At 40.7% G+C, this 25,449-nt stretch overlaps 1 protein-coding gene across 4 annotated transcripts in view; it reads left to right on the top strand.

Annotated features, from left to right (window-relative positions):
* Positions 1-25,449, top strand: part of NBAS (NBAS subunit of NRZ tethering complex) — a 168,189-nt gene that overhangs the window by 128,793 nt on the left and 13,947 nt on the right. For 3 of the 4 annotated variants that reach the window (XM_064146439.1, XM_064146437.1, XM_064146438.1), the window contains exons 49-51: positions 14,029-14,165; positions 19,944-20,088; positions 24,127-24,255. In XM_064146439.1, the coding sequence (XP_064002509.1) occupies positions 14,029-14,165; positions 19,944-20,088; positions 24,127-24,255 (411 nt within the window). Of the gene's footprint in view, positions 1-9,339; positions 9,381-14,028; positions 14,166-19,943; positions 20,089-24,126; positions 24,256-25,449 lie in introns of those variants that run through there. The other variant, XM_064146440.1, reaches the window with a different exon arrangement.

Genomic DNA, 25,449 nt, shown 5'->3' on the forward strand with positions numbered 1-25,449 from the left:
GATGAACTTTTCCTCTGTGTTAAAGGACAAAATGCCTAACTTAGGTTTAAAAAAATAGAGACTATGATCTAAGACTAATGAGGATTATCTAGTGAATATTCACAGAAGTGACTTGACTAAGTAGAGTATTAAAAATTCTGCAGACATAAAAAGGTTCTTCTTGGTCATTCCTTAATATTCTACTTTGTTTCTCGACTCATTATGATGAAGTACTGAATATCAACGTATATGGATTAAAAGGTTCTACATTTCCGAGTACAAAGTATAAACTGAAGATCTAGGGTAGGGAGTCCCTGCCCATGGCAGGGGGGATAGAACTGCATGATCCTTGTGGTCCCTTCCAACCCTGACTGATTCTATGGTTCTGTGGTTTAACAGGAAGAAAAGGTCCTGTCTTTGGAGCCTGTGCCATTTTGAAATGGTATGAATATCACTTCACGCATGTAGAATTGTTCAGGAGCAGAGTTACTTTTCGTCCATTTCCTAAATGCTTTGTCCTCTGCCAAGAGCATATGGAACTAAAATAGAATATTTCTAGTAGTTCCTTAGAAAAAATATGCACAAAAACATGTTATATTCACATTTAAGGAAAAAAGCAATATCTCACTTTTGACTCGCTGTGCTTGGATCGTCCAAGGGGAATAACCCTAATAGGAATCTTAAAAGAAAAGGAAAATTATTATCTATTGCTTTCTTTAGAAATTACTTTTTCTCTCACTTTCACAGTAATACCAGCACTTAACTCCTCGTCTGTTCTTCAGGTGTCTATCCATGATTGGATTCTTTATCTTCAGTTCAATCCTTTGTCAATATTTGTGCTGCCTGTGACCCACTTTCCAATCCAAAGGCATTTCATGTCCGAAAGATTCAACTAGAGTGTGTTTTTAAGGAAAAAAAAGCTACAGGTAGATTATAGTTTTCTGCCATGTCTGTAGAGACAGAAAAAGAACCTATATTTGACAGAAACCCTGTGAGACTTAGTACACTTGTTTGAGAAATGTTAAGGTGAGATCACTTATATTTTCTCCAATTTGCTGGTAAATCAAAATGTACATAACTTTGCAATATGAAGCTCACATCTGTTGGCTTTTCTCGTGATATTCCAGGAAATAATTCAATATATTGCATTGCTGCTAACTCATTTGTAGCTCACTTCCCACCAGGACTTCCAAGGCCCTTTTCAGCAGAGCTGTTCCCCATCCTTGCTATCCCCTGCCTGGCTGTCCCCATCTGTGTTATCCCAGGAGCAGCAAAGCAGTCAAACTTCATGCACTTGTTTTCGATCCAGTATTCCAGCCTGTTTAGCTCTTTCCCACATAATCAGTTAATAGTTTCAGTTTCCTGAATTGGTGGATTTTTATAACAACCCTAGTTTCAAGCAGGAACATATACCTGTTTTCTGAGAGGAAGAATGTTTGTACTGACTTTAAGTAGCAATCTGTCTGCTCATAACAGAGTTGCTATTCACTTCAGTGATGTACTCTTAATGCCAATAAGTAGTGCAAGAAGCCGTGTGCTAAAAAGTGCTGTGCTAGATAAGCTCAAGCCTTTTAAAGCTAGTATTATAAAAATGTATATATAATACTGTAGTACAAAATCCTCTGCATGTAGTATTTATTATTTAGGTAGCTTGAGAAATACATTTCCTGCTTAGCAACAGTGAAGGCTGTGCTTATATGTACATATAAAAAAATCACTGGGTTTTTCCTTCACTCCAATTCCTGCTGCAGCGATTGGTTACACCAGTTGTGATGTTTGAGTGCTACCCACACACACACACACTTTGTAAATCACCCAGAGTAGACTCAGCTGGCTCTGGAAATTGATGAAGCCTTTACATTTACATCTTAGTACAATATACAAGCAGGTATTTACAACATATATAGCTATATACAGAAATATACAAGGTAAAAGATAATACAGAAACACAACAGCCCTCCCAGAAACCAGAGTCCCCAGGAGAGGCTCCAAACTACCCTTCCACCTTCTCCCACCCCTCTACCTTACCCCAGATGTTGCCTTGTGCCCCAAGGAAGAATGGAGGGTTGGCCAGAGGGGTTAGGAAGCAAGTGGATTAATCAGAGAGATGGTAGGTGAGATTAGAGAGAAACGCAGCCCAGAGCCCAGACAGAGAGCAACTCTCTTATCTGTTTGAATTCTTGCTCTTACACCTCTCAGCAAGCCTATGAGTGAAGTAGACTTCACCATTGTTTCTCTTTCACAGCCTGTAATCTAGCTTAATCTAGCTCTTCTCACCAAAACATTCTGGCTAGCTTCAAACTAGCACAACAGTCCTGTTGGAACATATTTAGAAGTTACTCTGATTTTCATGTCAGTTCAGACTAAATGTGACAGATAAAAACAGTTTTCATTGAATATTTTGTTCTAGGTAACTCATATGTTATTTAGGCAAAAGAGTCATGCAGGTTAAGTACCTGTCATTGAAATTCAGAGCTCTTCACAGATGGCCAGTAAAACAAAGGAGTGATCCACTACTTCAACTATTTCTTTTCCTTTTCTAATTGGCAGATGACAAATATCAGTCTACAAGCTGGTATTAGAAAAAGCAAGTGATGACCTTATTTGATGGCTGTTTGTTTTGTGAAGTAACAAACAAGGAAAATAGCATAATAAAATAACACATTGTAAAATGTGTGCATTTTACAATCCTTAAAGGTGTGTTAGTGAGACAAGAACACTGGAGATTTCAGTAGCTGCATGACTCTTGCAGGGAGAGATTTGTATGTGAGCTTTTGGCAAAGCACTGATTAAGCAATTTTCTCGTGCAAGTTAATGCTTCAGCTGCGAAGACCTTTCAAAAGCAACACTCTACAGAAGGGAATGGTGAAGCATAATTTAAGTTTGATCAGGTTGCTAGGTAATCCAGGGTGAAACAGGGTCAGAAGGTAGGCATGAGGAGTTGCATCTCTCAAATATGTGTTTAGAATGCAATGTCAGTCTGTCTGCTGCTGTCTGCTGTACGTATCAATTTCTCTACCTTCACACACCTTTATTAATTTGCTCATCGTTCCTCAGTCTGCAAAGTAGTGAAAAATAAGACTTGTTTGTTGGTTTTCTTTATAAAAAGGGAGAGGGATGTGGATTGAATAGTGTTTTTTAGATTGTAGGAGAATGTATTTAAAGGGTTTTGGGGGTTGTATGTTTGTTTGTTTTTCCCCTGAGCTGTCAATTGCAAATATATAAAATATGTGTTTATTATCTTAATTCCAGATTGTTTTAGCCTTACTTCACATTTTGTACATGCTTTTTGGGGACTGCTCTTTGTCTTTACCCTTCCTTGGTACGAGAAGGGACAGCAGATACTGTAAAGAATCATAGTGTCAACCAGGTTGGAAGAGACCTCCAAGATCATCCAGTCCAACCTAGCACCCAGTCCTATCTAGTTATCTAAACCATGGCACTAAGCACCTCATCCAGTCTTTTCTTCAACACCTCCAGGGATGGTGACTCCACCACCTCCCTGGGCAGCCCATTCCAATGCCAATCACTCTCTCTGGGAAGAACTTCCTCCTAACATCCAGCCTATACCTCCCTCAGCACAAATGGGGACTGTGTCCCCTTGTTCTATTGCTGGTTACCTGGCAGAAGACACCAACCCCCACCTGGCTACAGCCTCCCTTTCAGGTAGTTGTAGACAGCAGGGAGATCACCTCTGAGCTTTCTCTTCTCTAGACTGAACACCCCCAGCTCCCTCAGCCTCTCCTCATAGGGTTTGTGTTCCAGGCCTTTCACCAGCTTCGTCGCCCTTCTCTGGACACATTCCAGAACCTCAACATCTCTCTTGAATTGAGTGGGTCAGAACTAGACACAGTACTCAAGATGTGGCCTGACCAGTGTTGAGTACAGGGATGAATGTTAATTTCTCTTGAGTAAAGATAAGTTTAATGATATTGCAGTGTTCGATTACCAGAAAATATGTGAAAACCACCCTCAGTGTGTCTACTAATCTTCTTAGTCAGATTTTGCATACATCAAGGAGGGGCTTAATATTTAATTATCCTCTAGGGGCTCCAAGTAGTAGTCCCACAAATCAGTGTGTTGCTGGGAAACAGGCCAGCTCTTACAAAGTTAAAAATGTGCTTTATGGAAGCAGCTACCTATCAAACAGTCAGAAACCCAGCAATTTCCAGTTCTCTTAATGTTTAGTTAACAAAATTTAAAAAAACCAGGGATCCTCATTTTTCAAAGACTTGAGAGTCTTTAATTCACATGCCAGCAGCATCTCATACTACTGGAGGGAGGAGGCATGTGTTGTTTTAATCCCCTTGATGAATTTTATCTGAGTTCTTCAGGTTCTCTAATTTTCTAGTTAACTGGTGCATGAGTAATATGGGTCAAAATACTGACTTCTATATGTAGAGGAAAAAAAAGGAGAAAAGCATAGTTTAGAATGTTTATATCAAACTTTGGCTCTATCCATCTAAGACAAGAGATCAATTTGTTTTCGTATAATATAAAAAAATAGTCTGTAGTGACTCACAACATTGTCTAACATACATAAAGTATCAGCCCTATAAGGAGAGGCTGAGGGAGCTGGGGATGTTTAGCCTGGAGAGGAGGAGGCTCGGGGTGGTCTCGTTGCTGTCTACAACTACCTGAAGGGAGGCTGTAGCCAGTGGGGGTTGGTCTCTTCTCCCTGGCAACCAGCAACAGAAAAAGAGGACACAATCTCAAGTTGTGCCAGGGGAAGTATAGGCTGGATTTTAGGAGGAAGTTCTTCCCAAGGAGAGTGATTTCCCATTGGAATGGACTGCCCAGGGAGGTGGTGGAGTTGCCTTCCCTGGAGGTGTTGAAGAAAAGCCTGGATGAGCCACTTAGTGCCATGGTCTAGTTGACTGGCTAGGTCTGGGTGCTAGGTTGGACTGGATGATCTTGGAGGTCTCTTCCAACCTGGTTGATTCTATGATTCTGTGAACTAATGGGTTATGTGTGTGTACAGAGTCATTCAGTTCAATGGCAAGGCATAAGTTATGGTAATAAGAGTTGGGGTTTTACCCCAAGAAGATTCTGTGACATGAAACAAAACTTCTGTATATATACTAAGGGTTAGCTTAAGTTCATAATGAGAAACTTCTATATAACACATCTCGTTGTAAAAGGGTTGTTTCTTTATTATGCAGATACAAAGTGTAGTTAGTATTTGCATGCCACTTAAATGCAAACAGGTTTGTCGTTTAGCGAAGGTAATCTCATTTAGCCTTCTCACTCATACTGTGATATTTTTTTTCATGATTTTGTGGCATACTCATCTGCTGAGGGCTATGCATATGTGGAAATTGTAAGATTGTACCTTTATGCACCTTTCTTATTTTATCTGTTGTGGGTTGGTGTGTTTGTTTTCTTCTTTCCCGAAGTTTAGCTTTGAGAAATTGCCGAATTAGTTCCCATTCCACACATATTTGCACTTCCTTCGTATAGGCAGTTTATAGTTTGAGTGCTGGGTAAGTGGTAGATCTCAAAGGGTCATGACCAGCAGCACAGTGTCCAGCTGGAGACATGCAGCTAGTGATATTCTCCAGAGGTCAGAGTACTGGATCCAGTCTTGTTCAACATCTTTCATCAGTGACTTGTGTGAAGGGATAGAGTGTACCCTTACCAAGTTTGCTGGCGATACAAAACTGTGAGGGGTGGCTTGTACACTGGATGGCTGTGCTGCCATCCATTCAGAGTGACCTGAACAGACTAGAGAGCTGGGAAACCAAATGAAGTTCAACAAGACAAAGTGTAGTGTCCTGCACCTGAGGAGGAATAGCAGCAAAACACCAGTACAGATTAGAGATTGAACTGCTGCAAGGAAGGCCCCATGGAAAAGGACCTTAGAATCCTTGTGTACAGTAAGTTATCCATTGGACAGTAGTGTGCCAAATAGTATCTTAGGGTGCTGTAAGAAAAATGTGTCCAGCAGCTTAAGGGAGGGTCTCCTTCCCCTCTGCTCTGCCTTGGTGAGACCACATTTGGAGTACTGTGTCCAGTTCTGGGCTCCCCAGTTCAAGAGGGACAGGAAAATACTAGAGATGGTCCAATGACAGGCTACAAGAATGACTAAGAGACTGGAACATCTGCCTGATGGGGAAAGGCTGAGAGACCTGGAGCTGTTTAGTCTGGAGAAGAGAAGATTGAGAGAGCATCTCACTAATATTTACAAATATTTGAAGGGTGGATGTCAAGAAGCAGGGACCAGTCTCTTTTTAGTGATGCTCTGTGATAGGATGAGGAGCTGTTGATGCAAACTGTAGCACAAGAAGTTCCACATCAACAAAACTCCTCTACTGTAGAGTAACAGAGGACCGGAATAGGCTGCCCAGAGGGGTTGCAGAGTCCAGAGACTGTCAAAACCTACCTGGACACTTTCCTATGCAACCTGCCCTAGGTTGAACTCAATGATCTCCAGAGGTCCCTTCCAACCTCTACCAGTCTATGATTCTATATGCAAGTTTAAGGTCTCAGCAACCTTAGTTATGCCTGCATTAACATAATGACTTTATGAGAACTTGGTTATGGCTGTCAAGCCTGCATTGCTCTTATGTTCCTCTTCCTCCAGTGAATGAAAAATGAGAATCCACTTACATTGTGTGTCTTCATAGGATTTCATTAAGAGAGGTCTGAATGAGAGGAAGTGAGTGCCTAGTGATTTTGGAGTTTTCCCCACTGCCTCTGCTTGTCTCAGGGAGTTTTAAGCATTGGAATTTGGAAAGCACAGTGAGATTTAAGAATTCACAAGTTGTTTTTCAGAAGTCATGTATCAGGGGACAATCATAGAATCAACCAGGTTGGAAGAGACCTCCAAGATTATCCAGTCCAACCTATCCCCCAGCCCTATCCAGTCAACTAGACCGTGGCACTAAGCACCTCATCCAGGCTTTTCTTGAACACCCCCAGGGATGGTGACTCCACCACCTCCCTGAGCAGCCCATTTCAATGCCAATCACTCTCTCTGGGAAGAACCTAACATTCAGCCTATACTTCCCCTGGCACAACTTGAGACTGTGACCTGTATTTAGCTTGCTCTGGCAAAATGCAAGTGAAGGAGCTGCATCCATTTAATCCTTAGCCATCTTTGAGTGGTGAAAAATGCTTAATTAGAAGAAAGATGTATGGCCCTATCAACTTTGAGTAAATTTGTTATGATGTTGTTTATAATTCTAGAGACATTGTTTCTCTACTGGTAATGCATAAAGATCAAGTTTAAGAAATTTAATTTAAGTTTTAATTAATATTTTAAAACACTAATTTCCGTTCCTTGAAGAAGCAATTTATCCATATGAGAATATGTGAAATGTATTTTTCCTGGGAACATAAATTGTAGCGTGTATGATTAATTAAACACTTTAAGATGCAAATGCAATATTTTCCATTAACTGCACAGGCAAAAGGGATAAGACAAAGTGGAGAGAAAAGCAGTATAGCTTGAGTGAAAATGACAGTTTCAAATGGAAGCCCTGAGTGCTGTGATGTTCTGGGGCTACCTGCAGTTGCTTCAGAGGAAGAGGAGCGTGTTCTGGAGTGGTTTGATGTGGGATAATTCACTTTCTGTAAGAGGGCTTTTGTCATGAAGGTGTAACTGATAGTTTAAACTCTGCATATTCTCCTTTTATCTCAGTTTCAGAAAAAAATAAGAGACCATTAGTGATGTATTCAGATCTCTATTGTTGCAAAGAAGTTACAGTATCACAGTATCACCAAGGTTGGAAGACACCTCATAGATCATCAAGGCCAACCCTTTACCACAGAGCTCAAGGCTAGAGCATGGCACCAAGTGCCACGTCCCATCCTGCCTTGAACAGCTCCAGGGACGGCGACTCCACCACCTCCCCGGGCAGCCCATTCCAGTGTCCAATGACTCTCTCAGTGAAGAACTTTCTCCTCACCTCAAGCCTAAATTTCCCCTGGCATAGCTTGAGGCTGTGTGCTGGCCACCTGAGAGAAGAGAGCAACCTCCTCCTGGCCACAGCCACCCCTCAGGTAGTTGTAGACAGCAATAAGGTCACCCCTGAGCCTCCTCTTCTCCAGGCTAACCAATCCCAGCTCCCTCAGCCTCTCCTTATAGGGCTGTGCTCAAGGCCTCTCACCAGCCTCATCGCCCTTCTCTGGACACACTCAAGCTTCTCAATGTCCCTCCTAAACTGGGGGGCCCAGAACTGAACACAGTGCTCAAGGTGTGGTCTAACCAGTGCAGAGTACAGGGGCAGAATGACCTCCTTGCTCCTGCTGACCACACCATTCCTGATGCAGGCCAGGATGCCACTGATGGATAGAGAGTGATTCATCCTTGTGAGTCTCACACTACATTCTTGGCATTGGTACACTATACAATGTTGAGTGCCAAGCATGCTGAAACTTTGTAGAAGGGTATTTTAGTTGGTGAGTGGTTTTTTTGTTTGTTTTGGGCTTTTTTCTCCCCCCACCTTATGTTCAAAGTGAGTTTGGAGAATTGGCTAGGAGGGTTAGAAAGTAGAAGGATTAAACAGCAGATTAGGGAGTAAAGTGCAGGCAGCCACTGTGTTACTGTTTTTATCCATCTCAACAAGCCTATGAGTGAAGTAGATATCACCATTGTTTCCTTTTCACAGCCTATAATTCTTCTTACCAAAATATTCCAGCTAGCTTCAAACTAGCACAGACAGTAAAAATTCAGAAATCTTGTCTCTGATCTGTTTTATATGCTTCATGACTCTTTCCTTATTCTGCTGTTTAATCTAAGTCATGTTAACGCATCTCTGTAACTACTTTCCCCACTGTCCAGCCTCGCCTTAAACACCTCCAGGCATGGGGCCTTAACCACCTCCCTGGGCAACTCATTCCAGGCTTTCACCACTCTCATGCTTGAAGAACTTCCTCCTCACTTCCAGTCTGAATCTCTCCACCTCCAGCTTTGCTCCTCATTCCCTTTATTCCAGTCACTACCTCATATCCTAAAAAGTCCCTCCCCAGCTTTTTTGTAGGCCCTCTTCAGATCCTGAAGATGAGAAAAGGTAAACTGAAGAGTCACTTGCACACAGTATGAGAGGGAGGGAAATGACTGATGCTAATTTAACATGCTAATATGTAAGGATTAAGGTCTCATCATTTCCAGGCTGCATCTTCAACATCCTTTTCTGTTCTAAATGTAGAGAATCTACATTATGCATAGAATATGAAATATGAAACAGCGATTAGTAGCTGGTACTTACAAGTAAAGTTACTCACGTGTTTTTAAGTCCCTTGTGTTATGCAGATGTTGAGTTTTAGCCATGATTTACATAGATCCCTGTTTTTTTTCCTATTAACTGACAACTAGTCAATATACATTTTAAATTATGTTAATTCTGTCTCTTTCAGGTTGGATAAAGGAAAAAATATACATTTGAAAGATTTATGTATGTACCCTTATTTCTATATCAATATCTATCTATAGCCTTTAGAGGTTTTCTCTATGCTGAAATGTGTGTGCAGATTAGGAATACAAATGAATGGGTTTTATTTTCTACAGGAGTTACACATTTCTATGCATTAGGCAACACGTTTGTGTTTACTGAATCTATATCCATTTCTTAGTGATCTGCATGTTAAGCAGATAAGGAATTAAACAATACATAAATGAGTTTAGAGGAGAGAAGTTTGTGGCTATGTGTACAAGACAGGCAACTCAATATGTGACCAAGTCTTTGTCTAATTCATCACCAGTAGGCTTCTGGTTGATTTGATTTTAAACTTGAATTCCATAATTTGCTTATTTTGTTCACGCACTCCAGTCTAAGCAGTATAATGACATTGTGTATTTTAACAGTTCAACATAAAGTTTGGGTTTACTTGAATTATAAAAGGAAATACAAATCATCAGGATTATAATTTCTACAACTATACAATTCTTCATTATACAATTAATTTCTATTAAAGGAGTTTCAAAATTATAGGAAATGTTTGTGCAGTAGCTTATTTTCAAGCAAAGCATAAAAACATCTGTGTTCTACTGACAAAGACAAGGTTTGAAACTAGGGAAATAAAGACAGAATAGAGAAAATGTCTTAAAACTCAAAGTCCTGGCTTTCCTTTTTATATTTGTTTCCTTTTTCTTCATATTCATTTGGGATCATCTCATGTTCAGCTGTGCTCCCTAAAGCCTGGCTGTTTGGTGGCGTATTCTGTTCCACAAGCACTTGTGCTGTCAGGGCTCTGAGCAGTTCATGGCAGATTACCTTTGCATAGCCTTTAAGTAGTTTAGTGGAATGTTTTGTTTAAAAGCTCTTTTAATAACAGGACAAGGGGCAATGGGTTTAACCTGGCAGAGGGGAGATTTAAACTAGATGTTAGGAAGAAGTTCTTTGCATTGAGAGTGGTGAGACACTGGCACAGGTTGCCCAGGGAAGTTGTGGCTGCTCCCTCCCTGGAGATGTTCAAGGCTAGGTTGGATGAGGCCTTGAGTGACCTGTTCTAGTGGGAGGTGTCCCTGCCTATGGCAGTGAGTTGGAACTGGATGATCTTTGAGGTCCCTTCCAACCTAAACCATTCTATGATTCTAAAACCGTGTCCAGAGTTTTAACAATGAATGATTGTGTGGAGTGGCCATCCCTGGAGGTGTTTTGATTTACTTCATAGCAGGTAGTGTCTCTGCTGATATTAATCTCAAAATGGACTGTTCTGTTTTATAAGAATATCTTAAAACCTTTCAAGTCTTTGATTTTGGGATCTAGTCTTAATCTTCTGCTCATTAGGATTTTTCTAGTGCTGCTAGCGGGCAAATAATGCGTAGATTTCAGTCACGTGGATTTGTATAGGTGCAGTCGTAGACTGTGCAATCTTACTGAAACCAGTGGCTCTACTTATAAAACATGTGATGTGAAGTGTGAACACAGTATTTGCAGAATTGGTGTGTATTTGACCATTTCAATTCGGGAATACCCATGAAAAATGTTCCTGATTCAGTCAACAGTGTGCCCATTAGCACGTGGAGAGGTATTTTCAGTGTTAAACCATGGGTTTTGGAGCTCAATCTCAGCTTTCCTTTAATCATAATAAAAAAGTTATTTTAGCAACCAGGTTGTCACAGGAATGAAATAATACCTAAAACATGCTTGAAATGCAGCTGTAGGAATGACCAGCAGGTGCAGCAGAAGCACATGATGCGTTGAAGGAAGAAGAAAACTAGGGCTTAAAAGATGGAGAGGTGGAGATTTCAAGTTAGACTAAGGCTAGTCATAGAATCACAGAATCAACCAGGTTGGAAGAGACCTCCACGATCATCCAGTCCAACCTAGCACCCAGCCCTATCCAGTCAACTAGACCATGGCACTAAGTGCCTCATCCAGTCTTTTCTTGAAGACCTCCAGGGACGGTGCCTCCACCACCTCCCTGGGCAGCCCATTCCAATGGGAAATCACTCTCTCTGTGAAGAACTTCCTCCCAACATCCAGCCTATACCTAGCCCAGCACAACTTGAGACTCTGTCCCCTTGTTCTATTGCTGGTTGCCTGGGAGAAGAGGCCAACCCCCACCTGGCTACAGTGTTCCTTCAGGTACTTGTGGACAGCAATGAGGTCACCCCTGAGCCTCCTCCAGGCTAAACAACACCAGCTCCCTCAGCCTCTCTTCATAGGGTTTGTGTTCCAGGCCCTTCATATTTTGAAAGCAATCATACTTTTCTTCTGCCTTTCAATATACAGATATCTTCCATTTTTTTTCTCTTTCATCAGCCTTCCATTTCCTGTGTCCTTAGCACTGCAATTGTAGGTCACCACATGCACTATTATATAGTGCTTACTTAGGTGTAATTAAGTGTAGTACTTACACACTTATTGCCTGCTTTCAAGACTCACTTGTCTCACAGTAAATGGAAGTGACATGTATTCAAATGCCACATATAAAGTGAATTTTTAGTAGTTGTCTTAAAAACTGTAAATAATGAATACCATAGAAAGTTCAATTTATTTTGACTCTCAGTGGGAAATGCAGGTGACTTAAAAGAAGGCCATTAGAGAAAGAAATACTACCCAAATGCATACCACGATTGAGCTAATTCTTTTGATTTACTTGGATTGTATTAATATCTGTTTTGTTATGAGCAGTTGTGTTGCAAAGATCCAGCTGTCCAAACCACAACATTATAATGATAGATTAATTAACTTCATAAAATAAAGATGCAGTGTTAGGCAGAAATATTGAAATTCAGTTCCCATTGAATAGGATGTCTGATCTGCTGTCATCATCTTTCTGCTACTAATGGCTCAATTTCTGTGAATTTTCTTGTCTGTTAATAGAAAATAATATTGTCTGTGCCATTTCTTGCCATTTTTACAGCTATCATTAAGGAGATCTGAACGTTGAGTCTGTGTTTTGCAGTAATAGGCTGTTTGTGCAAATACACTAAAATGTACTCAGTGGACCATCCAGAGTGCTATTTACTTGGTTTAAATGTTTAAAGAGCTAGTTGTCTGAGAAAGGAATTTGGGCACAGATGAAGCAGTGTGGGAGCTTCTTTTGTCCAGAATCTCTAGAAAATATATTATTTGCTGAATTGTGAAGTATTTTTGATCTGCAGAGGTTAGCAGGTCTTATGTCCCTTCTACCCTTTCCTGTTTTTCACCCCTATCTTTTCAGCCTTATGATATAAATATTGAAGGTTGTAATCATTTATATTAACAGGTAAAGATGTAGTTTAGGGGTATAAGAAGTGGATCACTGTCTGCTATGTGATTCACATGCAGTTTCCCTAAATTCCATCTACATTTGCTCAGCAGTACAGAAAAGTATGGGCAGATCTCAGAAACGTTTTTCCACTGTACAAAATGTTTAATGTACATTGCTTTCAGATGTATCCCAAAAGTTTTTCAACAGCAAATATTTTAAAGCCACAAAGTATGTAGGTAACTCAATAAATGCATCAGTAATCTTTGTTTTCTAACCTCTTTTGAAAAATTTCCCCTTGATGTATCAGAGTCACTTTGAAAAGAAGAGAATATGATCTTTTATCTCTTAAGAGTAGCTGTAGAACTAAGGAAAACTTTGTCTGTGTTTGATGTCTTAGAACTACTTGGGCTGAAACAGAAAAGTTAACAGTTAATGCTGTGTATCTAAAGCAGAATTATAAGATGGAACCAAAGTGTTTGATATCATGGAACTTTGTGAACTTTGGAAGAAAAGTTTGGTGTTAGAATGTTAATAATGCAAAGGAAGCTACCTTTTTATTGTGGCAAACTACTTTTAAATTCCAGGAACTCGTGTATGTCAGACAGTGAATAGCTATTCTGTTTGTGAAAGTCCTCCTAGTGTGATGGCCAAGCTTCTAAACAGAAGCTGCTTCTCATTTAGTGCTTAGTTCTCATTTATAGCAACCTTCCTTCAATAGTCAGACCTTGTAATTTTATATCATGCAAACTACAAGAAGTAATTCTCTGTAAAAGAACTTGACATCACCTTAAGTGCAGGTTTTAAATGCAGATAAACATTTTTCCTGAGATAGAGTTGTCTGGAGGCTGCCTGATGGGATGTGAAGTTTTGCTTTTCTTAGGTTCAAGCATCTGTATAGAGCAATATTACAGTGCTTGTCAGCAAATGTTCTTCACTGTGCAAATTAATTGAGAGTCATCTTTCAGGAATCTTTCTCATGGGAAGGAAGATTAGATACTGTGAATTCAGATAAAATGATTGAATTTTCATATGTGACTGAGTGTGATATATATTAGGGAAGCACAAGACATAGCCATTCTGTATAAATGCATCTCTGTACATCTGTAGATTGAGAAGAGGAAAAATAGGAACTTTTGGTTATTTTCAAACAGATAATCTGATTGAAGTGAGCAATGAATGAAGTGCTCTGTTGTGTTAAGAACGTACACCTAAGTCATTCCTCATTTTTGTGTGCTCTCTTGTTTTACTTGCATGCAATTGAAAATAAGAGACTTGTGGGGAAATTACTTTCACTGTGTTCCTGCATTTTTAAGAAATTCAGTCCTTCATAGACAGTTTGTTAATTGCTTTCAAATCATCAATTTCTGAGAAAAAAGAAATCCCTTTTTAATTTTTTTCTTTTAGGTAGAGATAACAGATATTGAAAATGAAGACAAGAGGTATGATCTCTTCCTGGCACTTCTAGAGACTAGTCACAATCCCTCTGAGTTTCAGCACTTGATTTTACTCCTTCAGGCTTGGCCACCAATGAACATGAACAGGTAAGCATTTCCTCAGTCATGTAACAAAGGAGTTGTAAGAATTCTTGCTTGGATAACGTCATCTGTTTTTCAGTCAGTAGTTCAAAGATGGCTAAGAGGAGTACAGCCACTGGAAAGGATCATAGTGGGGAAAAATAAATGGTACCATTAAAGCAGTATTGAATCAATCAATTTCTTGATCAGGAATAGTATCAGGAACAGTGTGGCCAGTCAGACGAGGGAAGTTGTTCTTCCCCTGTACACTCAACACTGGTAGGGCTACACCTTGAGTACTGTGTCCAGTTCTGGGCTGCTTGGCTCAAGACATATGTTGAGGTGCTGGAACGTGTCCACAGAAGGGTGACAAAGCTGGTGAAAGGCCTGGAACACAAACCCTATGAGGAGAGGCTGAGGGAGCTGGAGTTGTTTAGCCTGGAGAAGGAGGCTAAGAGGCAACCTCATTGCTGTCTACAACTACATAAAGGGAGGCTGTAGCCAGGTGGGGGTTGGTCTCTCCTGCCAGGAAACTGACAACAGAACAAGGGGGAAAAATCTCAAGTTGTGCCAGGGGAAGTATAGGCTGGATGTTAGGAGGAAGTTGTTGCCAGTGAGAGTGATTGGCATTGGAATGGGCTGCCCAGGGAGGTGATGGAGTCACCGTCCCTGGAGGTGTTCAAGAAAAGCCTGGATGAGGCCATGGTCTAGATGACTGGATAGGGCTGGGGTATAGGTTGGACTGGATGATCTTGGAGGTCTCTTCCAACCTGGTTGATTCTATGACATTGCATCCATAAGAATGTGCATTTATTCAAAATGTTAATTTGGAACGTTGGAATATTGACTACATTATTTTTTACTGACACTTTGGGCTTTGAAGGTAAAGATTTTAGCTGTTCAACAGCCGATGATCACTTCTAATGTATAAGGATTTATATTAGCTTATTTTATGGCACAGAAGTCTTGGTGATAGAGATTTGATTCTGCTTTCTCCTTCCTTCTTTTCTTCTTTCTTCTTTTTCAGTAGGAATATTATATTTCTACTTCCTTTTAACATTTATTTAATTAAGTCAGTGAACTATGGTTCAGTTTTCCCCTTCTCTACTAAGGAAGAAAAATGTCCCAATGGAAAAATATATCAAAGTAGGTCTTCCTGTGTTTACATTCTCATCACTTTCCTTTTATTATCACTTTTGTTTCTGTACTAACAATACTTAAAAGACTGATTAAGTACTTTATAAATCTTGTGTCAGCAAGAATACATTCTTTTGTCTTGAACGTCCTTCTTTCTAGCTCATTTCTCGTGCTTTCAACAACCAGATATGTTATTTCAGTAATGGACAGCATGATTATATTAGTGACTTCTTTCCTCTCTTTTCCTCTACGTAGTTGTATTCACTCTGGGTTATTTTGGGGGCACTTTGTAGTTTTGTTCTGGTTTAAAGTCTAAGAAACAAAGTTTACTTACTTGTGCTAAGGACTTATATTTAGATCTAAGATATGTTGCTGCACATTTATTTAAAACTATAAAGTGTGTACTTCTTGTCTACAGAAATAATGTGTTTGGTGTACAGAAATGTTCTCAATCTGAATTCTATGTTTCATAATTGGTCTGCTGTCATTAACATGAATTTTGGTGAACTCCAAACATCTGTCTTAATAGATAATAGTGCTCCTGAAATTAAGTTCTATCCTCATTCCGTCCTCAATCCCAATGCCTCAAATAGAATTGGTTTAAAATTGAAAGTTGGGTACAGCTGTCTTTAGCATATTTGTGGATTTGAGACACAATTTATTCAATAAACTCCTATAAAGTGGATAGATTTTTTTTTTTTTTTTTTTAAAGCTGCCTCTTACTCTCATGTGCTGTGAATAGTTTGCATTTCTTTTCAATTACTTCAAAGTTTATTAACTCAGACACCACTCCAGGTGAGTTCTACTCCACTCTGGTGAGATGCCACCTGGAATACTGCATCCAATTCTGGAGCCCTTATTACAAGAGGGATGTGAAGGTGCTGGAGCGTGTCCAGAGCAGGGCCACAAGGATGCTCAGAGGGCTGGAGCAGCTCTGCTGTGAGGACGGACTGAAAGAGTTGGGGCTGTGCAGTCTGGAGAAGAGGAGGCTCCCAGGTGACCTTATTGTGGCCTTCCAGTATCTGAAGAGGGCCTATAAAAAAGCTGGGGAGGGACTTTTTAAGCTCTCAGAGAGTGACAGGACTAGGGGGAATGGAGCAAAGCTGGAGATGAGTAGATTCAGAGTGGATGTGAGGAAGAAGTTGTTCAGCATGAGAGTGATGAGAGCCTGGAATGAATTGCTCAGGGAGGTAGTGGAGTGGCCATCCCTGGAGATGTTCAAGCAAAGACTGGCTGAGGCACTTAGTGCTGTGGTCTTGTTGACTGGATAGGGCTGGGTGCTAGGTTGGACTGGATGATCTTGGAGGTCTCTTCCAACTTGGTTGATTCTATGTAATGATATGTGCAGTAACTGGGAAATTTAAGCCTGAGTCATCTGGATGCTTAGAATTTTGATTTTCAAGCTAACACTAAATATCTAATACTTGATGTATGCTAGAAAACCAAATTCACATTCTATAAAGGCTCAAAAGGAAGAAGAAATAAATGAAGTTTGAGATTTTTTTTTTATTAGTTCTTTATTTTTCATAAAGAATTTTTGTGACCTCTCTGTTAAGGCCTCATCTATGCTTTTTAATGCTTTTCTTTATGCTTTTTAATGCTTTTCTTTTTGGGCTCATGTATTTTAGAACACTCTAGAGCTAGAGTGAACTAACTAGAACTCTCTAGAAAACACTCTAGACCGACAAGCTAGAATAATGCTCATTGCTTACCTGCAAATGTGATACTCTTTGTATCATGCTGTGCCATGTTAACTGTAAGCAGAGAGGTAGCTTGGTTGTTTCAGCACTCAACACCATATACTTTTAAAAAACTCATTTTTGCACTGTTACTATGCATGCCTGCTTTTCTGTTTAGATGTCTCCTACTCACATGTTACTGGAAGTATTTCAGAAAGATGTTTTAAAGCAAGAAATTATTGACAGTATCTGAAGTTCTGCCGTCATTTAGGACTTGATGCCTGCATTCAAAAGGCACTTTTAAGTTTTCAATATTGAGAAAGTGCTTTGGATTTTAGGAACTCAGTTGTCTTAATTCCCCTTTTTTTTAATTCAGTATATAAACATTCCTCTCTTGATTCTGGGGAAAAAAAATGCATTCATACTAAGTTTTTATTTGTTTGTTTGCTTTAAATAATTACCTTTTTTAACCTTTTTTTTCCCCCTTTAACCCTTTTTTTTCCCCCTCTAACCATAGTTGAACTAAGGTAAATTTTATTTGGGAAGAAAGCTGAATTCTACCTGTGGATGTCAGATCTCTAGTAAATGAATCTTCGTTTTTATTTAGAGACAACAGATAGAAAACTGTTTGTTTAATAGATTATGCAAGTGATAGAAATAATTATAAGGAATTGTGTTGAGAAAAGCTTGATAGATAAAATACAGATATGATTTGGCTCTGGCCAGCCTGATCTAGGCTAGGGTGTCCCTGCCCATGGCAGGGAGTTTGAAATTAGACTATCCATGTGGTCCCTTCCAATCCTGGCTGATTCTATGATACTTAATATTAATTGGCACATAGCAAGCCTTGATGCCCTTCCATCTTTCTGGTTATTTTTAACTTCTGTTTGTAATGGCATTTTCATTTTATTTTTCTTATGGGAAGTTCTTACTTATTTTTTTCCTGATGTATTCTGGAGGTAGCAGCAATAAAAACCAAAATTCATGACTATGCCTCTGAGCAAGTGATGAATCACATAGCAGGACCTATCAATTTCACCAGTGGCAAAGATGGAATTGCAGGGCTTTTTTAACTTCTCCTAACCTTGCTGGGACTTCACAGATTAAGTGCATCATGTTCTGCTTGTTGAATAAGCTGACATCTTTGAGTTCAACCCATCAGGTTTGGAAGGAGAGGAGGAGCTTTGCTGTTCCCAGCCAAGCTTCTGGCATCTCTGTGCTCAGTGACTGTGACTGATAGATAGGCTCAATTAAGCTGTCAGGAGTAAAGATAATGACTTCTGTTCATTGTTTGTTCAAAGTTACCCACTTCTAGTGACTCTGTTTTTCACGTTAGGATATGATGGCAGCTTCATATGGAGCTAATTTTATTTGTTTACATTTTGTACTTTTGAAAGTGGAAGATGAGCAGGAGAGAGATTTTATATTTGAAATAATAAATGCTGGTATTTGTCCTCTCCTCAGCTGTCAGACCTATTTTTTTGTTTGTGTCAATCCAACAGACTCTCAGAACAGACTCCATGTACAGTGATATTACTGTGTTGCTTTCAACAATCACTGCTAAATAGTATCTCTGAGAAGCATCATTTTCACAGCACTTTGCTGCTTCTTGCCCCATGTACTAGATGAGTGTCTTCACTTTCCTGACAGATTCGGTCTTTCTTTACTTCCTTCAAGCTAAAATGAAAAATTATCCATGTCTTAGGGATCCTAATTAATGGCCAGAAGATTGACGAGATGATTTTAAAACCACCTTTTGTGTATTCCTAAGTTTATGCACAGGTGAACATAGTGGTTGTGTTACTGCAGCTTAATATAATCATGATCTAAGCTGTGGTCACTCACAGTTTTAGTCCATTGGAGATGGTGATTGAAATGCAATAACTTAATTCTCATATGGCAAATGGCAGTGTGTGTGTGTTCTAGTGCTAGGCTTCATGCTATCATTTTAAAGCTCCAGTCTGCTACCCATGAGAGGCCTGAAACACAGCCCTGCAAGGAGAGGCTGAAGAAATTGGGGTTGTTTAGCCTGGAGAAGAAGCAGCTCAGGGGTGATCTCATTGCTGTCCCAACTCCCTGAAGGGAGGCTGTAGCCAGATGGAGGTTGGTCTCTTCTCCCAGGCAAGCAGCAACAGAACAAGGGGACACAGTCTCAAGTTGTGCCAGGGGAGGTCTAGGCTGGATGTTAGGAGGAAGTTGTAGGCAGAGAGAGTGATTGGCATTGGAATGGGTTGTCCAGGGAGGTGGTGGAGTCTCCGTCCCTGGAGGTGTTCAAGAAAAACCTGGATGAGGCACTTAGTTCCATGGTCTGGTTGATTGGTTAGGGCTGGGTGCTAGGTTGGACTGGATGATCTTGGAGGTCTCTTCGAACCTGGTCGATTCTATGATTCTAAGTACAAAATGCTTTAAGCTTCCTTGCTACATGTTGTGTTTTTTAAAGACGGTGACAGGAATTAAGCTCTCAAATGAAACTGGAGAAAAAATGCAGAATTATATTTAGAGAGAAATACAGAGATAGGCATTACAAAGCAATTACTGCATCCCTGGCAACCCCCTTGAATTTTCCCCCATCCCAAAAACTAAATCTATACTCCCCAGTGCTCCAATCCTCCCTCCCCCCTGCCAATGCCTCTGCCATCCAAAGAGGCCTAAGCAAGCCTCTGGACACCTACTGCTTACATGTTCTTCCCGATAAAGTCCCTCCTGCCACACACCACAGGGCAGGAGGAGGAGCAAAGGAGAGCGAGCTGACCTTGTTGTGAGTTTATAAAGAGATAGCAGAATTGTGGGATTGAATTGCAATCTCCTAGTCCCCATAAATTGTCTTGACCCTATAGTCTCAACCTGAGACACTCTGTTGAAAGCATGATGGCATCAGGATAGTGAAATAGCTCTAAAAAATTTCCTCCCAATATGGTGAGATTTGTGCTTTAATTCACACCTGCAGAAAATGATGGGAGTGTGTACATCTCTGTTTTTTTCTGGGCAGGTCACATGCAGAGGATAATCCCTGGGTGAAACTGGGGACTGTTATGCTACAGAGATGCCCACCTGAGGAAAAGGAGAACACAGGAAAAGAGATTTTGAAAATCTGCCGTTCTTTGTATGAGACAAAGCACAAACTCCCTGTTGAGGTAAGTTTTCAGTTTGGACATCATGAATGAGAGTCCTGTTTTGGGGTTCCAACTACAAGAAAGATGCTGCCATACTGAATCAAGTCCAATGGAGAGTTAACAAGGTAATTAGAGCACTATGAATGGTGAGAGAAGTAGGTTTGCTCTGTCTTAAGAAGAGGTGGCTGAGGGAGATCATACTGCTGTGAGCAATCAGGTGGAAGAAATGGAGCTGTCACACAGTATCACAGTATTATTAGGATTGGAAGAGACCTCACAGATCATCAAGTCCAACCCTTTACCACAGAGCTCAAGGCTAGACCATGGCACCAAGTGCCACGTCCAATCCTGCCTTGAACAGCCCCAGGGACGGCGACTCCACCACCTCCCCGGGCAGCCCATTCCAGTGTCCAATGACTCAGTGAAGAACTTTGTCCTCACCTCGAGCCTAAATCTCCCCTGGCACAGCCTGAGGCTGTGTCCTCTCGTTCTGGTGCTGGTCACCTGAGAGAAGAGAGCAACCTCCTCCTGGCCACAACCACCCTTCAGGTAGTTGTAGACAGCAATAAGGTCACCCCTGAGCCTCCTCTTCTCCAGGCTAAACAACCCCAGCTCCCTCAGCCTCTCCTTGTAGGGCTGTGCTCGAGGCCTCTCACCAGCCTCGTCGCCCTTCTCTGGACATGCTCAAGCATCTCAGTGTCCTTCCTAAACTGAGGGGCCCAAAACTGAACACAGTACTCAAGGTGTGGTTTAACCAGTGCAAAGTACAGGGGCAGAATGACCTCCTTGCTCCTGCTGACCACACCATTCCTGATGCAGGCCAGGATGCCACTGGCTCTCTTGGCCACCTGGGCACACTGCTGGCTCATGTTCAGGCGGGTATCAATCAGCACCCCCAGATCCCTCTCTGTCTGGCTGCTCTCCAGCCACTCCGACCCCAGCTTGTATCTCTGCATGGGGTTGTTGTGGCCAAAGTGCAGCACCCTGCACTTGGAGCTATTGAATGTCATCCCCTTGGACTGTGCCCATCTGTGCAGGCGGTCAAGGTCCCGCTGCAGAGCCCTTCTGCCCTCCAACCCAGTCACATCTGCCCCCAGCTTAGTGTTATCTGCAAACTTGCTGATGACTGACTCCATGCCCTCATCCAGGTCATCTATGAAGATGCTAAAGAGGATGGGGCCCAGCACTGTCCTCTTCTTTGAGATGCTCAAGTGACACAAGGCAGTAGAGACAAGACGCACCATAAAAAACTCTTCCTACCTACCAGGAAAAGGTTTTTCACCTATGTAGTGGTGAAGCACTATAATAGGTGGATGCCTAGAAGAGACATGAAGTCTGTCCTGGGAGATATTCAAAAGCTGGCTGGATTGTGTCCTGAAAAATTTGGTTTCACTTTGATTGGAAGCTAGTTGGGGTAGTTGAACTTGAGCAGTCTGTTCCAGTATAAAATATTTGATGTATTTGTAGAAAGGATTAATAGTGTATTGTCACTGAAGTCAGTGTGGCATGTGCTGTTAATTAAATAGTCAGTAAACTTCTCACTAATAAATGCATAAAAATTCAGTGAGGAATCCTTGGCATATATGTTGAAGATTGAAAAAAACCCAAACAAACCCCAAACTAATATATGAGTAATTGCTTTATAATAATGATGATGTCCTGTCTTCCTTAACTGTGTATGCATACTTCAGTGCAAATGTCTCTTAAGTATAAAATTATTGAAGCATTATTAATGAAAACAGACTGGAGAAATGCTTAATAAAAGTCACAGAGCATCAGAGTAGTCGTGCATATATTTATTAGACTTCTTAATCTCTTATAATCATCTTTGTACAGTCACAGTCCCTTACAGAAAAGAGATGATAGTAAGGCTAGAAGCTTAACAGACCCAACACATTCTGCTTAAAGCACTGTGTTGTGGAGGCAGGGAATTCATGTGACTAAGTCAGGAATTTTATAGAAAAAATTGAGTTATTTTATTTTCCTGAAAACCTGCCACCCAAACTAGATATAGAAATTAACTTAGTTTTAATTAGCAGATTCAGTTAGGTTGAGAAGATCTACAAGGATCCCATAGGTAATTTGACTATTTTGGAAGTCAGAAGTTGGAAAAGGCTGAGCTATTAAATAATAGCATCCCCCACTATTAATCACACTGAACCAAAGTTACTCACAGGTGAGTCAGGCTGGCTGAAAGGAAGGGCGGTCCAGATGCTTGTCCCCTCGCTCTCTTTCAGAGGCTGTCCAAGGATTGTTAAGGCCTATTGAGCCTGCATAAAGGGTGCTTCAGGTGGGAAGCCTCCTTCTGATAAATGTATCCAGGCAGGGGAGAACTCTAAGGCAGGAACCCCAAGGTGGGAAGTCCCCCAATATCTATACCCTTCCTAGACAAAGAGCAGAGTTACCACTGCCTAGGCCGAAGACCACAGCCAGTCCCTGCCCGATTCCATCACGGGCATCTGCACAGGGCACTCCTCGTGTGGGAAGGGTCCCTTGCTCCCCCCCTCACGCCTGCAGGGCAGGGGTGGGGATGAAGCAGGTCTTTTTGGCCCTTTCCTCTCCCATTCAAACCACTGAAGGAGAGGAATTTAGGGGTATACAGGACTCCAGGACATACAGTCACAGTCCCTTACAGAAGACAGTTGATAGTAAGACTAGAAGGCTAACAGAACCAACACATTCTGCTTAAAGCACTGACAGCTGACTGCATGCTTTTCTAAAAGTAATTCAAGAGGTTGATGTGAGTTATGGTCAAAAGACTCAAATTCTTGCAAATGACAGAAGGGGAAAGGGAAGTTAATAATTTGTTTCATAACATAGTGGGATGCTTTTTGAGGTATAAATGAATAATAAGTCACTGCAATGTTGAGGGGAAGGAAAACACTTCCAAGTTACATGCAGGGTGTTGTGCTTGTTTTAACTAATGGCCAAGGGAAAGATTTGGAAATGCACAGTAAGTTTGTCAAGGAGGCTGTTGTTTGGGTTTTTTTTAAAAAGATATTTCTCTGGCCACTTTCTTCTTGCAGAAGATTTATGATGCTACATTTGTGCTATATTGTGAGAGATGCTGGGATACTGGAACGTGGCTAGAGAAGGGTGACGAAGATGGTGAGGGGCCTGGAACACAGCCTTATGAGGAGAGGCTGAGGGAGCTGGGGGTTGTTTAGCCTGGGGAAGAGGAGGCTCAGGGGTGACCTCATTGCTGTCTGCAACTACCTGAGGGAAGGCTGTAGCCAGGTGGAGTTGGTCTCTTCTCCCAGGCAACAAGCAATAGAACAAGGGGACACGGTCTCAAGTTGTGCCAGGGGAAGTATAGGCTGGATGTTAGGAGGAAGTTCTTCACAGAGAGAGTGATTGGCATTGGAATGGGCTGCCCAGGGAGGTGGTGGAGTCACCGTCCCTGGAGGTGTTGAAGAAAAGACTGGATGAGGCACTTAGTGCCATGGTCTAGTTGACTGGCTAGGGCTGGCTGCTAGGTTGGACTTGGATGATCTTGGAGGTCTCTTCCAACCTATTTGATTCTATGATTCTATAAGAGAAATTAGATGAAGAAGGGAAAGTTAACTTGATAAACTTTAAGCTTATATAAAAAATTGTACAAATCTTGAAAGATTTTGGAACAAAACATTGTTGGACTCCGGTGTGGACTGTTATTTCTTCTTTATTTTGTTCCCCTTTTATGATTGCATGATTGAGTTACAGAAATGTCACAGTTGTCTGTTAAGTTTGCTCCTGTGATTTGCAGTATTTCAGTAAGCGCAAATATATTAGTCCCACGGAGAGCTGTGATTGCTCTGTTATTCTTTCAGTAAAACTCCAAATTCTAAAGGTGATTCAGTACCAGCCTTGTCTTAATATAGCAAACACTGCACTTATAACTCTGTATTCCACATTTCTTAACAATTGCAAGTTTCCAAAAAGTTCTTTCCAACAAGTTCATCTGTCGTGGAAGTTTGGTTTTCATTTTGCATTGGACATAGAAGTTTTATGAATTTTAGTGTGAACAGTGATGTTAGTTTCTCTAGAGATCTCACCCCATAAATTTCCTTTTATTTTCAGTGTATAAAAGAGCTCTGTTTGCTGCTGCTTAACCAGTCCCTCCTGCTGCCATCTCTGAAACTGCTTGTAGAAAGCAATGATGAAGATCTTCACACGTTGGCATTGGAGCAGATAACAGCTGTTGCTAAGGTATGAGCAGTTGAATTAACCACCTTTCAGAGTCTGAGGTAATAAATTAGGGTTTTTTTATCTTCATGTAGTAAGCAGAGACTCTTGAGAGCCTTATCATTATTAAGATTTTCCACAGCTATTGTATGCACAGTGAGCAGTAACACAGGGCTAGTAAGATTTTTTCCATACATAGCTGAGGTGATTAAAACTCAGAACACTTTAAATTATCTAGTATGCAATTGGAAGTCACTGTGGTGGAATAGAAACTATTCTCTTAAACAAAATAATTTGTTATCTCTATTTTCATACTCTATCATTTTGGGGGCTTTTAAGTGCTAATAATACATTAGAGGAGTTATCTTGTTTCTGATAAATTTGGCAGTGGAGTCACCATCCCTGGAGGTGTTCAGGAAAAGCCTGGATGAGGCATTTAGTGCCATGGTCTAGATGACTGGATAGGGCTGGCTGATAAGTAGAACTGGATGATCCTGAAGGTCTCTTCCAACCTAGTTGATTCTGTGATTCTATGTGGAGAGCTGTTACATCACTGATTTTTGTTGTAGAAAGGCTAATCTGCAAGATGGTGTGTTTGGCGGCTTGCATGTAATTCTAAACAGGATTTATTTGATACTGCAGCATAGTTTCTGGAGGAAAAAAAAACAACTAAATGCTGTCTTTTATTTTTCCTTGAACAAATACTGGAAAACATTACTGTGTTTTTTTCAATTCTTATATAAAGTTACTTCACTTTTTTTTTCCCCTGTGTATTCGTTTTTCAGTTAAGAAAGAACACCTGCAAGTGATAAAAGCTAGTCTCCTAGACAAAAGCCTTGGTTTATCTTTTATCTTTTTTTTTCCTTCTTCTTCCTGCAAAGGGAGCTAGGTTTAAAACTTCTTCAGGCTCTTAATTGAACTCATGCATGCACAATCTGACTTTCTTGGATTTTGTGTTGGGTATGGTCTACAATATAGTGCTCTGCCACAAAAAAGAAGGGAGATACTGTCTTAGAAAGAGAATGGCTTTCTTGATAGACTGAAGTAACCACATTGAACATTTTCAGAGTTTTAGGTAGAAAAACATCATCTGTAATATTTCCAAATGCTACACCATGTCTGGGGACTTCTTGATTATGTATTACAGTATAAAATAATAATCAAGAGTCAATTTCCCATATGCCACTTCAAAATGTAACCATATGGAGACAGAAATGG

Source organism: Pogoniulus pusillus, chromosome 7 (genome assembly GCF_015220805.1).
Source record: "Pogoniulus pusillus isolate bPogPus1 chromosome 7, bPogPus1.pri, whole genome shotgun sequence".
In the NCBI taxonomy this organism is placed as follows: domain Eukaryota; kingdom Metazoa; phylum Chordata; class Aves; order Piciformes; family Lybiidae; genus Pogoniulus; species Pogoniulus pusillus.